This window comes from Hemitrygon akajei, chromosome 5 (genome assembly GCF_048418815.1).
Source record: "Hemitrygon akajei chromosome 5, sHemAka1.3, whole genome shotgun sequence".
Lineage (NCBI taxonomy): Eukaryota > Metazoa > Chordata > Chondrichthyes > Myliobatiformes > Dasyatidae > Hemitrygon > Hemitrygon akajei.
The window spans coordinates 97,530,451-97,547,370 of NC_133128.1; the positions used below are offsets into that span (position 1 = coordinate 97,530,451).

General features: G+C 40.5%; 1 protein-coding gene across 1 annotated transcript in view; it reads left to right on the plus strand.

Annotated features, from left to right (window-relative positions):
* hacd2 (3-hydroxyacyl-CoA dehydratase 2) overlaps positions 1-16,920 on the plus strand; it is a 68,487-nt gene that overhangs the window by 39,083 nt on the left and 12,484 nt on the right. The window contains exon 5 of the mRNA XM_073046118.1: positions 1,849-1,970. Within this exon, the coding sequence (XP_072902219.1) occupies positions 1,849-1,970 (122 nt within the window). The remainder of the gene's footprint in view (positions 1-1,848; positions 1,971-16,920) is intronic.

The following is a 16,920-nucleotide window of genomic DNA, read 5'->3' on the forward strand; positions in this document are numbered from 1 at the left end:
TTCTCATTACAGATTGCCTCTGTTTGTAAATCAGCTACCTCATCTTCAGTACTATTATCTGCCTTTCCTACAAGTTAGGCAGCTGAAGATGCTAGTAAAACAGTGCTCTTCCTTTTGATTCCTCACTTTGGCTGAGGTATTTCCAATACCTGCCTTCACAAACTCTCCACTAATTATTCTCGCACTTTGGTTCCGATCCCCTGCAACTCTAGTTCAAACCTCGCCATGAAACATTAACAAACCATCCCACTCAGATATTAGTCCCCCTCCTGTTCAGGTGTAAACAGTTCCTTCTAAACAGGTCCCATCTTCCCTGGAAGAGAGACCAATGATCCAAAAATTTTATGCCCATCCTCTTTACACCAACTCCTTAGCCATGTATTAAACTGTACAATCTATCTAGTTCTGGCCTCACTAGCATGTGGCATGGGTAGCAGCCCTAAGATCAGAACCCTTGAGGTCACGTCTTTTAACTTAGCACCTAACTCCATGAACTGCCTATGCAGAACCTCGTCACCCATCCTACCCATGTCATCTGTACCTACGTGGACCACAACTTCTAGCTGTTCACCCTCCCACTTAAGAATGCTGAAGACTCAATCCGAGATATCCCAGACCTTGGTATCTGGGAAGCAAGATACCATCTAGGAATCTCTTTCTCGTCCACAGAGCCTTCTGTGCATTTCCTAACTAATGAATCCCCTATCACCACAGTGTGCCTCTTCTTCTCCCCACCCCACTTCCATTCTGAGTTTGAGAGGCAGACTCAGTGCTAGAGACCCAACCACTGTGGCTCTCCTCTGTAAGGCCTTTTACTCCCCCCCCCCCCCCCACACACACACACACAAAATAGTCTTCGAAGTAATATACCTGTTCTTGAGGGGGATGGCCACAGGGGTACTCTGCACTGGCTCCTTAACCCTTTTCTGCTTCTGACTCTCACCCAATTTCCTGTGTCCTGCACCTTGGGTGTAACTACCTCTCTATACGTCCTTTCTATCACTCATTCAGCCTCCCGAATAATGTGGAGTTCATCCATTTCCAGCACCAACTCCTTAATATGGTTTGTTAGAAGCTGCAGCTGGATGTACTTCTCAAAGTTGTAGTCATCAGGGACACTTAGAGGTCTCCTTGCCTCCCACATCCTGCAACAGGAGCATTTCACTATCCCGCCAGTCATCCCTACTGTCCTAGCTGAGCAGATATAAAGAGAACAAAAAAACTTGAGCTTTTCTTTCCTTTGTTTTCTCTGAGTGAAGCCTTGAATACCTGGGTGTTTAACAGTCCACAGTAAGATAAATTGTACACACAGAGGAAATTCAGTACTGTAGCTACTCTCCCTAGCATTGGACATCCTGATCAGCAGCTACAGAAAATGTTTGATGGAGGTTATTGCTGCTGAAGGAAGTTCTACCAGTTACTAAATACCAGGGTTCACATACTTTTTCCATCTTGGACTGTGAATGATTAAACAATGTGTTCAATAAAGACCTGAAAAGTACAATTGTTTATGTGCTATTAGTTTAGGCAGATTGTGTTTGTCTATTATTGATGGTTAGATGATGTTCAGACCACATTTTGAGTAATTATTGCAGAAAACCAGGTCGGGTGAAAGGGTTCACAAACTTTTTCTTGCAACTGTATATCAATCTGTAATATATCCAGATAAGATGCTTTCTATGTTGCCTGGATTAAAAATTGGTAAGAGGCAATGTGTTCATGCCAAATTTCTTTAGCCTCCTGAGGAAGTAGTGGTGCTGTTAAGCTTTACACTTGGATTTACAATTGAATTGAAACCCCTTCGCAGGAGATATTTTTAATTTAATCACTCCTATTCATATTCCCCAGGTGCAGAGTGAGGACAGTGTGCTTCTGTTTATCGCTGCCTGGACACTTACGGAGATTGTGCGTTATTCCTTTTACACTTTCAGCCTGCTGAACCATCTGCCCTACCCCATCAAGTGGGCCAGGTAACAACTTCCCAAAGACCCAAATACAAAGACAAGCTGGGTTAGAGATATACTCATGCACAAAGTGCTGGAGGATCTCAGCAAGACCGATATCTATGGAGAGGAATAAACGGTTGCCGTTTTGGATTCTGTTGAAGGGTTTCGGTTCAAAATGCCGACTATTTACCCCTCTCCGTAGATGCTGCCTGAGCTGCCGGGTTCCTCCAGCATTCTGTGCTTGTTGCTCAAGATTGCCAGCATCTACAGAACCTCTTGTGTTTATTAAAGCTGTGCTCCATAGTTGTCCTTCATGTTCAATGCCGTATGTTTTTGTTTGGGTTGAGGTATTCCTTGTTGAAAATTCTGCACAGAAAATGCAGGGACTTCTCAGCAAATCAGAGAGCATCCGTATAGAGTTTGGTTCGGATCAATAACCTTATATCAGGAGCTGCGTTTGTGTCATGTTTGGCACTTTGTATCGGTAAGAAGGGAAGAGCTTACCTGGTAGTGCATCAACCTGAGACATTAATTTTATATTTCTTTCCAAAAATTTCGTGCCCTTCTGATTGTTTCCAGTATTTTCTGGGGGGGGGGGGGGGTTTGTTCTAGTAGATGGGAGTATTTTGCTTTTAGACAGGATAGATACCAGAGACTGCGTAAATGCAAACAGACTTTATCCAGTGATGTTGGTTGAGACTAGAACTAGAAGTCATGGGTTAAGGGTGAAAGGTGAAATATCTAAGAGGAACACGATGGGGGGGGGGTGCAAATGTAGAATGAGCTTCCAGTGATAATGGTGGATGCAGGTTCAATTTCAACATGTAAGAGAAATTTGGATGGGTACATGGTTGGAAGAGGTGTGGTCTGGGTGTAAGTCAATGGGACTAAGCAAAATAATAGTTTGGCACTGATTAGGTAAGCTGAAGGGCCTGTTTCTGTGCTATAATGTTCTATGACTCTCTTTGCTAACCGAATACCTTTTTGACATTTTAATGACAAAGATTTGCAAATATGAGCAAATGTGGTGATGCCTGTTAGGGGGTAATTTGGTTAATTAGGTTGTAAAAAAAATTGCTGCTTCATCTGGCAGTAAAGATCATCGTTATTTATCTTTTTATTTTGAGTGGGTTTTAAAGAATCAAGCAGCAGAACTGCTTGTTGCATGCTAACAAAATTTTTGTGCATGTCACTTTGGTGACATAGGTTTGTCACCCATGAACTAGCAAGATATTAGTAGGTATGTGTGATGGAGGAAATGGGGTGGGAGGATGTGAAGGGGTGCTGGACACTTCAAGTGAGGGAGAAAGTATATAACAAAAAGGACAAATTCCGCTGATAACTGTCAGGGACATTTTATAGAAATAAGCAACAAACTGCAGACTGCGGTGTTGAAGCTCATTGACAGTCCAGATTCATCCTGAGAGCATTATCAAGTTGTAAACAATGGATAACCAGGAGTTCAGGAAATGAGTGCACCATTCTCAGTTATAGTCAGCTTTAGAGTTAAACTAGCTGATACACACATCGTTGCTCTGGTTCTATGCTGGTAATCATTCACATTTGTGTTTTCATACAATTGGGTTTTTTAGCAATCCTTGTAAATTAAATAAAATCTTTATTATTTAGAATCTGAATTATAATTATTTGGGGGTTAAAATTAAGCAGTTTGTTATCAATTGCAAAATAAAAATGTAGAAAAAAATTGCGCTTACTATAGTTTTCTCGGGAAATTATACAGTATATCACTTTACAATATGTAACTTTACTTGATTTTGCAGTACTTCAAAGTACACTATATTTCTTGATTTAAGTTCTGTGTGAAAATGTGTAAACTATTTGTATCCATCTCTGAAGCAACTGCCAAGGGAAAAGCATTGAGTTCCTAGATTAAGCCCAGCAATTCCTTGTGCTCATATCAAAGCTGTTTTACAAGGGACTGAAGTCGCTTGATTGAAAAGGTTGATCAGATGGTTTTTGAGGGATAAAGACATTTTCCCAACAGCATTGCCGGCCACTGTAGCCACCAAAGTTCAAAGTGAAATTATTATCAAAGTGCATGTATGTAACACCTTGGTTAATATTTTTACTGCTGTGTTGTAGGTATTTTAGCAGTTCTGTAAAGCAGTCTATTCTGCTTTCAGCTTTTTTGGGTTTTAGCTGAGATAAGAGGCTTGTTGTTCAACTTAGGAATGTTGTGTCAGCTAATCGGGATGGTAGAGTTGGGAGAAGGTTCTAGAGAACTCTGGGCGGAGAGGTCTTTGTTGGTGGGACCTGGTAGTAGACAGGAGGGAAGATGGTGGAGGATTCTATTCCTATTGCACAAGGTGCTTTGTGCAGATGAATGGCTTCGAGGAGGAAGGACCAGTACTTCCATATAAGAGCCTGTTTGTTCAAGATGGATTATGAGCAACATTTGGAAGCTGGTGTGTGCTTTCATGTGGTCTGGGGATCTAGTTCATGAGGTACAGACAAGTTCATGCACATGTGACTGTTTAAGTATAATGGGCCCTTTTTGCTTTTTTCTTTCCTTTAGTAACTGCTTAAGTTAACATTCTTAAATATACTTCTTTATAAGTTTATGCAGTGTATGATCTGTTATTTCTTGCCGACTGTAAATCACAAAGCATTCACACAAACAGGGGTTTGGGTGGGTGAGACAGCCCAACCTCTCAGATTTGGCGGGACCAAAGTCATACGCCCTAGACAAAAGAAGCCTGAGAAAGATGGGTTTCTCGCCATGTAATCCAGTAGCTGTTAGCCATCATCCTTGATTGAATTCATTGAATGCTGTGTGACTTCCCTCAGAATTAAGTGGATCTGTGTTTAAGCCTGTATTAAACTATTGTCTAGAAAAGTGATTAAGGTACGTGGTTATGGATGTCGCAGAGCTTAAGCACTGGTGTGATTCAAAGAGATTGCCCATAACTAATGCTTGTCTTCTGAATGGGGTGGATATCCACAGCCCAAATGAATTGTTGGTTAGGGTTTGAAGTACTGTTGGAGCATTAGGGGAAAGTATGATCGTGGAACAGCAATCTGACCAAACGGAGAGGAAAGGTGTTGTGTTAGTTCAGACTAGCGCTGAAGTGACAGCAGTAGATCTGCCTGGTACCATTGGAGAGGCAGAGCCATGGACCATCCATACTTTCAGAGAGGAGGGGAATGTAGGCAAGGGTGCTGAATTGAAAGTCAAGTTTCCCGTAGCTGAAGGCGGAGACTTTAACAAAAAGTTGTTTCTGTGGAGTAAGGGGGAAATGTCTAATGTGATAGGTCTACTGAGTCCTTCAGTGGTTGATTTAAATTCTGAGCTTGTCATCACTGATTGATAAATGCAGAAGTATATCTGTGGAGAGCCAAAGTTAATGTAGGCTGGGACTGTTCTCTGGGGAAGAAGAATATGAGGCTTGAGCTGAGCAGACATCTCAGTTAATGGATGAGTGGTAGTGCTCAGATAATATGAAAAAACAGAGACTGGTAGAGAGTTTAAATGGGTTTGATGGTTGATTTAGTGAGGTTCCTCAAGGCAGAAAATCCATTAGCCACGTCAGCTAATTATCTGCAAGCTCTGGAAGATGCTTTTGGCACTGCTGGAAGTGCAGCTGATCTTAGGATGAAGTTTAGGTACACCTTCCAGGAGAAAAGAGAAGTTGTCTTATCTATATTTTCAGGTTGGAGAAATTGCTGCACTGTCTGTGCCACAAAGGAGGCATTCAGCTGTCTGAGACAAATTGTTTGAGGATGGAGCAAGTTGTGAAGGGTGCGCTGTCACATGGCGTGATTACATATTCGAATGACCCACAAGATGCACCCGCCTCCATCTTTTACCAAGTTACTCAGAGAAGTTACAGAAGAGGAATATGCAATGGAGGAGTGGGAGTTCTTCGTCAGCAGGGCACAGTACTCAGTAGTAGCCGCTGTTGCAGAAACAGCCCCTGATATCCACAGGTGGCGGTTTTACAGGATTTCATGAAAGATTTCAGACCTGAGATATCCTGGTCGATATTGGCGGATGCTGTCACCAAGCGTGACAAAGTTCTTAGGGAGCCGGACCCACTGATGACACATACTAAGCAGAGAGCTGCTGCTGAATGGGGTCCCTTGACCAGAGAAGTGACCAGTGTTTTCTGTGAAGAAGACGGACATTTCAAGCGGGAATTATGTAGGACAGGAAAATCTTTGGAAGTAAATCAGCGGTTAATCAAACAGAGGAAAAGAGGTAAAACTACGGAGGGACATGGTAAAGGAATGGGCTGATGCTTCAGAGAAGATACGTTCCTATCGGTGTATCAAGGGAAATACTCAAGTACTAAATACTATTCCTGAAGGTTTAGTAGGACCGGGCTCTGATGTATCCATACGGATTAAAGGCGTTTATGTTAGAGCCATACTTGACTCAGGTTCTCAAGTTACTTTGTTTTATAGATCCTCTTACAACTGGTATTTGACGCATTTACCATTGACGCCACTCAGTGCCCTTGAGAATCAGGGGCTTAGTACTGATGAGTACCCATACAAAGGTATGGGTACCCAATTTCCCTCGGGATCAATAAAGTATGTCTGTCTGTCTGTTACTTGCCGTTGAAGTTGGAGTTTTCAGAAGCATATGTTGGAGTAACTGAGACTATTGACACACCAGTTGAAAAGGATGGAGCTTCCGTTCTTGTGAGAACAAATACTGCTGTAGTGAGAAGGTTTCTGCGAGCATGCAAGGAGAGGAATGGAGAGAACTTTTTGGAACAAGTTATCCATTCACCCTGTGGTCACAGCTGCTTTTGAGGAGGTGCAAGTTCCTCCTAAGCAGGATGATGAGCAGAAAGGAGAACTGTGTGATACACCCAGGCTCAACCTGTTGTGTTACGTCCTGGAGGAGTAGCTAGAGTGACCAGAACTCCGGAATTTGCTGGAATGTCTGAGGAATGGAAAAGAAGCTTAACTGAGAGGATGTTGGGGCATGAAGATGCGTTTTCTACTGATGAGGCTGATGTTGGTTACTCCACACTATTGGAACGACGGACCCCCTTTCCGAGAGGGGTTTCACCAGTTAGCACCAGTGAAGGATGTTTGGCTGCACCGGCCTAAACTGACGGAAGTTAAATTCGGTCATGAAGCAGGGGGACCTGAGCCTCTGGAAGACATGAATGATAGACAGGGAGTGGCACCCTCTAGTAGACAGGAAGGGAAACAAGGGGTGGTTGAAGATGAAATAAGGAGGTTTTGAAGAGTCAGGAAGCCCCAGATAGGCTGGCCTATGATGCACCAGGAGAACAGAATGTTGCATCTATCCCCCTAGTGAGATATGTCACTACCATTCACAAATGGTTTGGAGATCCGGACATCAGTGATAAGTTTCAAAGTTGTGAGGACATAACTATTTTTGGTGGGGGCAGAGTGTAATGACCTGGTTAAGATTTTTACTGCTGTGCTGTAGGCATTTCATTTTAGCAGTTCTGTAGGAGCAGTCTGTTCTGCTTTCAGCTTGTTTGGGTTTGAGTTGAGATAAGAAACTTCGTTGTTCAACTTAGGAATGTTGTGTCAGTCAATCAGGATGGTAGAGTTGGGAGAAGGTTCTAGAGGAATGCTCGGCAGGAGCTGGGAGAAGACAGGAGGGAAGATAGTGGAGGACATTGTCCCTGTTGCACAAGGTGCTTTGGGCAGATGAATGGCTTTGAGGAGAAAGGGCCAGTACTTCTGTGGGAGAAGCCTTTTGTTCAAGATGGATTTTGAGCAACCTTCTTGGTATGTGCTTTCAAGCAGACCGAGGATCCAGCGTATGAGTTACAGACAAGTCCAAGATTGGAGCTCCACCATTCACATATGACTGTTTAAGTATAATGGGCCCTTTTTTGTTTTTTTTCTTTAGTAACTGTTTGCTTAAGTTAAGATTTTTAAATGTACTTCTGATTAATTGTATGCAGTGTACAATCTGTTATTTCTTGCTAACAGGCAATTGCCGGGGGCAGTAAATCACACAGAATTCACACAAAGTGGGGTTTGGGTGGGTGAGACATCCCAACCTCACGAATTCGACAGGACCAAATTCTGAGAAGGGTGGGTTTCTCACCGTGGAATCCAGAGGGCGTTAGAGAGGGGCTGACAAGCCTCATTTTCAGAGATGCCCAGTAAAAAGGGAGTTTATATATGTCACTGTATATAACCCTGAGATTCAGTTTTTTGGTCGTAGTCAATAAATCTATCTAATAGCTATAACAATCAATAAATGACCGCCATTACATGTAGTAATTTTTGAACAGGAAATCAAGTGCTGTTGTGTATCATTGGTGGATCCACACTCCTGCACAGCATGCTTGGAGCTCTTTTTGGTTCAAGATTATGTAATGCACACCAGGTGGTGACAGATAAAAATTCAAGAGGTACAGGCTCATTAAATATGTCGTACTGCTTGTAGGAATTATAATGTACAGGTTGTCTGGGAAGGTTCAAGAAAAGGTCTTTGTCTTGCACTGTCAATTTTTTTTTGTTGTTGCTAAAATTAGTTTTTCACACGGCCATTAGTATTTGAAATAGTGTTGAGTGACATTTGGGAAAACCAGGGCAATGAGTTCCATAAATTTACCATCCTCAGGCTAAAGAAATTCCTCCTCATCTCTGTTCTTAGACTAATCAAGAATGTATCAAACACTTTAAATGTACCAATGTCTTGGCTTCCACAGTATTCTGTGGCAATTCTACCTCTGTCTTAGGATCTTAAATCACCCAGGTTTTTATTGGAATTATTCCTGCTGAGTACTTGTGTTTAATTTTCTCATTTCCTGATTTTAGTAAACTGAAAACAAATGCTCGCTGATGGTTTGCCTGTAAAATGAACTGGGATATTGCTTTTCAAGTGTAATCATTTAACATTGCCCCGAATTTATGAGGCTTCAATATAGGCTTTCGAGTAATACCTTGAGCAATTACTGGTAGTATTTGATGAAAATCGGGGGTTAGCACTTAAGTGACACCACCCATTAATTTATTATTGTCTCAAAGATCTTGTAGAGTTTGATCTAATGCTTCAAAGGCTGCTTTTGAGTCATTATCCATTCATCCTGGACAATAATTTTACATTCTTTTAGAACTTTTTCCTTTGCAGTTCCCCAGCCAATGTTATTTGTTGGGGCCTTACATTTGTCACATTTAAAGGGAGTTTTAAAGTCAAATGCACTAAAGCCAAATGTACTTTGTGGCCAAGTTTGCAGACAATGCCAAGATAGGTGGAGGAGCAGTTAGTGCTGAGGAAGCAGGGAATCTGCAGAATAACTTAGGAGAATGGGCAAACAAGTGGCAGATGTAAGGAAGTGTATGCTTGTGCAATTCGGTAGAAAGAATAAAGGTGTAGACTATTTTCTATATAGGGAGCAAATTCAGAAATCAAAGGAACGAAGGGTCTTGGGAGTCCTTGTGCAGGATTCTCTGAAAGTTTAACTTGCAATTTCAGTCAGTAATAAGGAAGGCAAACACAGTGCAAGCATTCATTCAAGCGAGGATATAATGCTGACACTTTATAAAGCATTGGTCAGACTGTACTTAGCATTTTGTGAACAGTTTTGGGCCCATTATCTAGAAAAGGATTGACTAGCATTGCAGTGCGTTCAGAGGCGGTTCACAAGAATGATTCCAGGAATGAAAGGGTTAATGTATGATAAACATCTGATGGTTATAGAAGCATAGAAAACCCACAGCAGAATACAGGCCCTTCGGCCCACAAAGCTGTGGTGAACATGTCCTTACCTTAGAACTACCTAGGCTTACCCTCTGTTACTCTGAACTCCATGTATCCATCCAAGAGCCTCTTAAAAGACCCTATCGTTTCCGCCTCTACCACCGCCGCCAGTACCCCATTCCATGCACACAACACTCTCTGCGTAAAAAAAAAAAACCCACCCCTGACATCTCCTCTGTACCTACTTCCAAGCACCTTAAAACTATGCCCTCTTGTGCTTGCCATTTCAGCCCTGGGGAAAAGCCTCTGACTATCCACACGATCAATGCCTCTTATCAGCTTATACACCTCTATCAGGTTACCTCTCATCCTCCGTCGCTTCAAAGAGAAAAGGCTGAGTTTACTCAACCTATCCCCATAAGGCGTGCTCCCCAATCCAGGCAACATCCTTGTAAATCTCCTCTGCACCCTTTCTACAGTTTCCACATCCTTCCTGTAATGAGGCGACCAGAATTGAGCGCAGTACTCCAAGTGGGGTCTGTCCGGGGTCCTATATAGCTACTGTTACGTATTCAGGCAACAATAAATATATATATGAGTTAGGCCAGGGTTTTTATAACAAATAACACGTTTATTAAACACTGAAAACAAACCCCCCCAAAAGTAAACAAACACTAGCATAACCGGAAAACAGCTGCTATGCGGCAGATTCACAGTTCTTAATAGCGTTGCAGTTCAAACAGTTCTTAAAGCGGTATTGAAAAAAAAACAGTTCTTTAAAGCGGTATGCCGAAAGTTCAAAAGCTCACAGTCCATTTAAAAGGAGAGACTTTTTAAGGCAATTTAAATTCTCTTCCACGTCGTTGTCCTTCGATCCCTGGCGTCGAACTTTCCCACGAAGAATTTTATGAAATATAACAGCTTAAAGGCACTGACCTTCCTTCCACACTATTCTCAAATCCTTTCTGGTCAAACCCAGGGATTAATAGCAAGAATATTCAACGGAATCTTTCCGAATGAGGATCAAATAAGGTCGAAACCCATCCACCGTCGAAAATCGATTCTCCTCGATCTTTAACTTCCGAACTCCGATATTCACTCTCCACTAGCAGTATTGTAAGAATCTGCTGGCAATGACCTTTTAAAATTTAGGCATTACATAAAACTTCATTTTTCAACTAAACTGCATCATAACATTAAATCACGCAGTGACATGAAGTCGGCTTGGCAAACCCAGCCACGAACTGCCGCACCCCACAGGGTGGGTCTTCCTTTTATACCCTGTAAAAAAAAAACCTGTCACATGACCTCTACTGGCGAGAACATGACGTCACTCCACCATCACAAGACCATTACCTCAAGTCCAGTATAGCTTCAACCCCAGTCACGTGACAAGGGTACCACTGTCACGTGTCACGGGTACGTAACACCTCCCTCCAAAAAAACATTTTTGGTCTAACAAGAACAAAAATTTTAACAATTACTTACAAGAAAAACAAATGTATAAATTATATAACATACACCATATACAACACCATCATATAACATCTTACAACTCACAATACAGTAGGAGTGTTACAATCAGAAAAATAACCCTTCCAAAAAAAAAATTACATTGTACATTCAACATCGAGATAGACAATCAGCAACCACATTATCTTTACCTTTAATATGAGTTATCACAATATTGTACTCTTGTAACATCAAACTCCAATTTAATAATCTTCTGTTTTTGTTTTTCATCTTACTCAGAAAAACTAATGGATTATGATCAGTGTAAACAATAAGTGGTTTTTGAGTTGTACCAACATATACCTCAAAATATTCCAAAGCTAAAACAAGAGATAACAATTCTTTCTCTATTGTTGAATAGTTTCTTTGATGCTTATTAAATTTCTTAAAAAAGTAAGCTACTGGATGATCAACCTCATCACCCTCATTCCTTTGCATCAATACTGCTCCCGCAGCTTCATCACTAGCATCTACAGCTAATGAAAAAGGTTTTTCAAAGTCAGGTGCCTTAAGCACAGGTTGTTGACATATCATTGTTTTCAATTTTTCAAATGCTTCCTGACAAGGCACTGTCCACACAAACTTCACATTCTTCTGCAGAAGGTTAGTTAATGGAAGGGCAACATTAGCAAAATTCTTACAAAATTTTCGATAATATCCTACCATTCCCAAAAATCTTCTGAGAGTTTTTTCCCCGTCGGAGTGGGAATCTCTAAAATTGCCTGAACTTTTGCCTGAACAGGAGCTACCTTACCTTGACCTACAACATAACCAAGGTAAGTCACAGTGGCATGTCCAAATTCACTCTTAGCTAAATTAATAGTCAAGTTAGCTTTTGAAAGCCTTTCAAACAATTTCTCCACCGCAATAATGTGTGCTTCCCAAGTATCATTTCCTGTCACTAAATCATCAATATAAGCATCAGTATCTTTCAATCCCTGAATCACAAAGTTAATCATCCTCTGGAAAGTACCTGGGGCATTCTTCATCCCAAATGGAAGAACATTATACTCATATAACCCAGATGGAGTTACAAATGCAGAAATCTCTCTACCTCTGTCCGTTAATGGAACACACCCTTTCAATAAATCAATCTTTGTAAGGAACTTTGCTTTTCCAACCTTATCTACACAATCATCTACTCTAGGAATTGGATATGCATCTGTTTTCGTTACAGCATTCACCTTCCTATAGTCTGTACAAAACCTAATACTACCATCAGGTTTTGGCACCATAACACATGGCGAACTCCAATTTGAGTTAGAATGTCTAATAATATCATTCTCTAACATGTATTCAATTTCTTTCTCAGCAAGTTCACATTTTTCCATGTTCATCCTATATGGATGTTGTTTAATAGGTTTGGCATCTCCAACATCTACATCATGTGAAGCTATAGTAGTCCTTCTCGGAACATCTGGAAACAAATCCTTATATTTAAAAATCAATTCCTTCATCTGCTGTTTCTGCTCTAGCTGTAAATGTGCTAATTTCTCATCCATATTTTCCAGAATGGTCGAATTAGGTAACCTAACAGAAACAATGTTAGATTTAGAATGAAAGTCAGATGAATCATCTATCATGTTCCTAGTTAAATCAAACTCATTCTCACTAACCACAACAGTCACAGTATCAGATTGTTTCCCAAAATATGGTTTAATCATATTTATATGGCAAAGTTGTGTTGACCTTCTACGATCTGGAGTTTTTATTACGTAATCCACATCATTGATTCTAGACACAATTTCATAAGGACCATGAAATCTAGCTTGTAAAGGATTTGTCTGCACTGGGAAAAGAACCAACACCTTATCTCCAGGCTTAAACATCCTCATCCTAGCTTCTTTATCATACCAAGTTTTCATTTTCTCCTGAGCCAACTTTAAATTTTCCTTGGCTAAACTACAAGCTTTATGTAACCTGTCCTTAAATTTCAAAACATAGTCCAACAAATTAGTGTGTACCTCCTTACTAATCCACTGTTCTTTAAATAAAGCTAAAGGTCCTCTAACTCTATGCCCAAACACAAGTTCAAATGGACTAAAACCTAAAGATTCCTGTACCGATTCCCTTACTGCAAATAAAAGTAAGTTTATACTCTCATCCCAGTCACTTTCATTTTCCACACAATATGTCCTAATCATATTCTTGAGAGTAGAATGAAACCTCTCCAAGGCACCTTGCGATTCTGGATGGTATGCAGACGAAGTGATTTGCTTAGCTCCCAATTTATAAACTATCTGTTGAAACAATCCAGACATAAAATTACTGCCTTGATCAGTTTGTATTTCCTTAGGCAATCCAAAATAAGTAAAGAATTTTATAAGAGCCTTCGTCACAGTTTTAGCTTTTATATTCCTAAGTGGTACTGCCTCTGGAAACCTAGACGAAGTACACATGATAGTCAACAAATACTGATAACCAGTTTTTGTCTTTGGTAATGGACCAACACAATCTACAATAACTTTAGAAAACGGTTCACCGAATGCTGGAATAGGTTGTAATGAGCTACTGGTGTAACCTGATTTGGTTTACCCACAATTTGACAAGTATGGCACGTTTTACAAAACATCGCCACATCTTTTCTTAGACCAGGCCAGTAAAAATGTTTTAAAATCTTGTCCACAGTTTTCCTTACCCCTTGATGTCCACCTAAAGGCACACTATGAGCTAAAGTCAAAATCTCATTCCGATAAACTTTAGGAACAACTACCTGGTAAACAACATTCCATTCCTCACTTGCAGGAATTGTAGGCGACCTCCACTTCCTCATCAACACTCCTTTTTCCAAATAATATCCTACTGACACCTTCTCAATTTCACTACCTAGTAAAGCTTGTTCCCTTAATATTATAATCTCAGGATCTCTATTCTGCTCTGCTATCATCTCCTTCCGAGACAGAGATAAATCTTCATAGTCAGACTTACTCCCAGAATCTTGTTCAAACAATGAAGGTAAGAAAGTCTCTGACACATCCTCAAAACACGAATCCTGAGTTGAACAGTCATGAGTAACAACCTCATTCTGCACATCAATTTTTTTAGCCATAGCTCTAGTCACAACACAGGAAGAATCTGTGTTAGAATTCATCCTTAGTTCCTCTGACTCCATTGTCAAATGCACTTCAGGAAAAACTCGTCCACCTGCCAAGTCATTACCTAACAATAAAGAAATACCCTTCACAGGTAAGCTATGCTGTAATCCTACTTTAACAAATCCTGTAACTAACCCTGATTTTAAATTTACTTTATGTAAATGTACAGGCATAAAATCACTTCCAACACCTCTTATGTAATTCACCTCACCAGTATCACTCTCTTCATTAAACTTCAACACACTATCTAACATCAGTGATTGAGAAGCTCCAGTATCCCTAAGGATTTTTATTGGCACCAGAGTAGATCCTTCTTTCAAGGATATAAACCCTTCAGTTATAAAATGATCATATCCCTTTCTAACTTGGTCAGACTCTAACAAATCCTCATTTGTGTTTACCAAACCCTGTAACTTTACAGGTGCTTCAGTATGTTGCACACAAGCATCTGGAACTGCTTCCTTCTCTTTCTTTTTCAATTTGAAACAGTTAGCTATTACATGGCCAGGCTTCTTACAATAGTTACAAATAAGACCAAACTGTCTTTCCTTCACAGGTTTTCCTTCCTCCTTACCTTTCTCATTAACCTCTGATTTAATTTCTGATTTACCTTGAGTCTCCATATTATTCTTCCTCTTAAAAATTCTACCCTGAGGAAATTTATTCATATGGATTAAAACATACTCATCAGCTAATCTAGCACAGTCCTGCAATTTATCAGTATCCCTCTCATTTAAGTAGGTCCTTACTTCAACAGGAATGCTTCTTTTAAATTCCTCCATCAAAATCAGCTCTTTCAATGTATCATAGTCCTCATTTACATTTTTAGAAGAAACCCATCTCTCAAAACACATAGCTTTATCATAGGCAAATTCCACATAAGTCTTTTCCACAGACTTTTTCAAACTTCTGAATCTTTCCCTATATGCTTCTGGGACTAATTCGTACGCTTTGAGAATATTCATTTTCACAATATCATAATCTAATGCTTGCGCAGCAGTTAAAGCTGTGTGAACTTGTTGTGCTTTGCCTTTAATTACACTCTGTAACAATAATGACCATTTATCTCTCGGCCACTCTGACATCCGAGCAATAGTTTCAAAATGTTGAAAATATCTTTCCACTTCTGTTTCACTAAATGGAGGGACTAATTTAATTTCTTGACTAGCAACAAACGGTTTTTTAGAACCAGAAGACTGATTCCCAGACCTTAATTTCTCCATTGCATATTCAAACTCTCTCCTCTGTTCAGCCTCTAATTTACACCGCTCTAACATCATTTGTTCGATTTGCAACTGCATCTCCAGATTACTTACTGGAAACGACTCTAAAACCGAATCATCAAAAACACCCGAATTCACATAGTGAGACGCGATTTTTCTCTGTATAACAGCTTTTGATGTAGTCTGCAAAATGCCTTTAAGTCGCAATCTACGAGCTATCTCAGATACATCAGTTTTTTTCGCCTTCGCTAACAAATCCGCAGCTGGCGAATCCAGAAACTCATCAATATTCATCGTTGCCGAATACCACTCACAAGCCAATCAATCAAAAGAAGAGCAGTCCCCGTTACCAAAACACCGATTCAAAAGTTAACAAGCATTTAAACTCAAACGATCCAATCCCGGACGAGCCCCCATATTTATGTTACGTATTCAGGCAACAATAAATATATATGAGTTAGGCCAGGGTTTTTATAACAAATAACACGTTTATTAAACACTGAAAACAAACCCCCCCAAAAGTAAACAAACACTAGCATAACCGGAAAACAGCTGCTATGCGGCAGATTCACAGTTCTTAATAGCGTTGCAGTTCAAACAGTTCTTAAAGCGGTATTGAAAAAAAAACAGTTCTTTAAAGTGGTATGCCAAAAGTTCAAAAGCTCACAGTCCATTTAAAAGGAGAGACTTTTTAAGGTGATTTAAATTCTCTTCCACGTCGTTGTCCTTCGATCCCCGGCGTCGAACTTTCCCACGAAGAATTTTATGAAATATAACAGCTTAAAGGCACTGACCTTCCTTCCACACTATTCTCAAATCCTTTCTGGTCAAACCCAGGGATTAATAGCAAGAATATTCAACGGAATCCTTCTGAATGAGGATCAAATAAGGTCGAAACCCATCCACCGTCGAAAATCGATTCTCCTCGATCTTTAACTTCCGAACTCCGATATTCACTCTCCACTAGCAGTATTGTAAGAAACTGCTGGCAATGACCTTTTAAAATTTAGGCATTATATAAAACTTCATTTTTCAACTAAACTGCGTCATAACATTAAATCACGCAGTGACATGAAGTCAGCTTGGCAAACCCAGCCACGAACTGCCACACCCCACAGGGTGGGTCTTCCTTTTATAACCTGTAAAAAAAAACCTGTCACATGACCTCTACTGGCGGGAAAATGACGTCACTCCACCATCACAAGACCATTACCTCAAGTCCAGTATAGCTTCAACCCCAGTCACGTGACAAGGGTACCACTGTCACGTGTCACGGGTACGTAACACTACAACATTACCTCTCGGCTCTTAAACTCAATCCCACGATCGATGAAGGCCAATGCACCGTGTGCCTTCTTAATCACAGAGTCAACCTGCGTAGCAGCTTTGAGTGTCCTATGGACTCAGACCCCAAGATCCCTCTGATCCTCCACACTGCCAAGAATCTTGCTATATTCTGATATATGCTATATTATGCC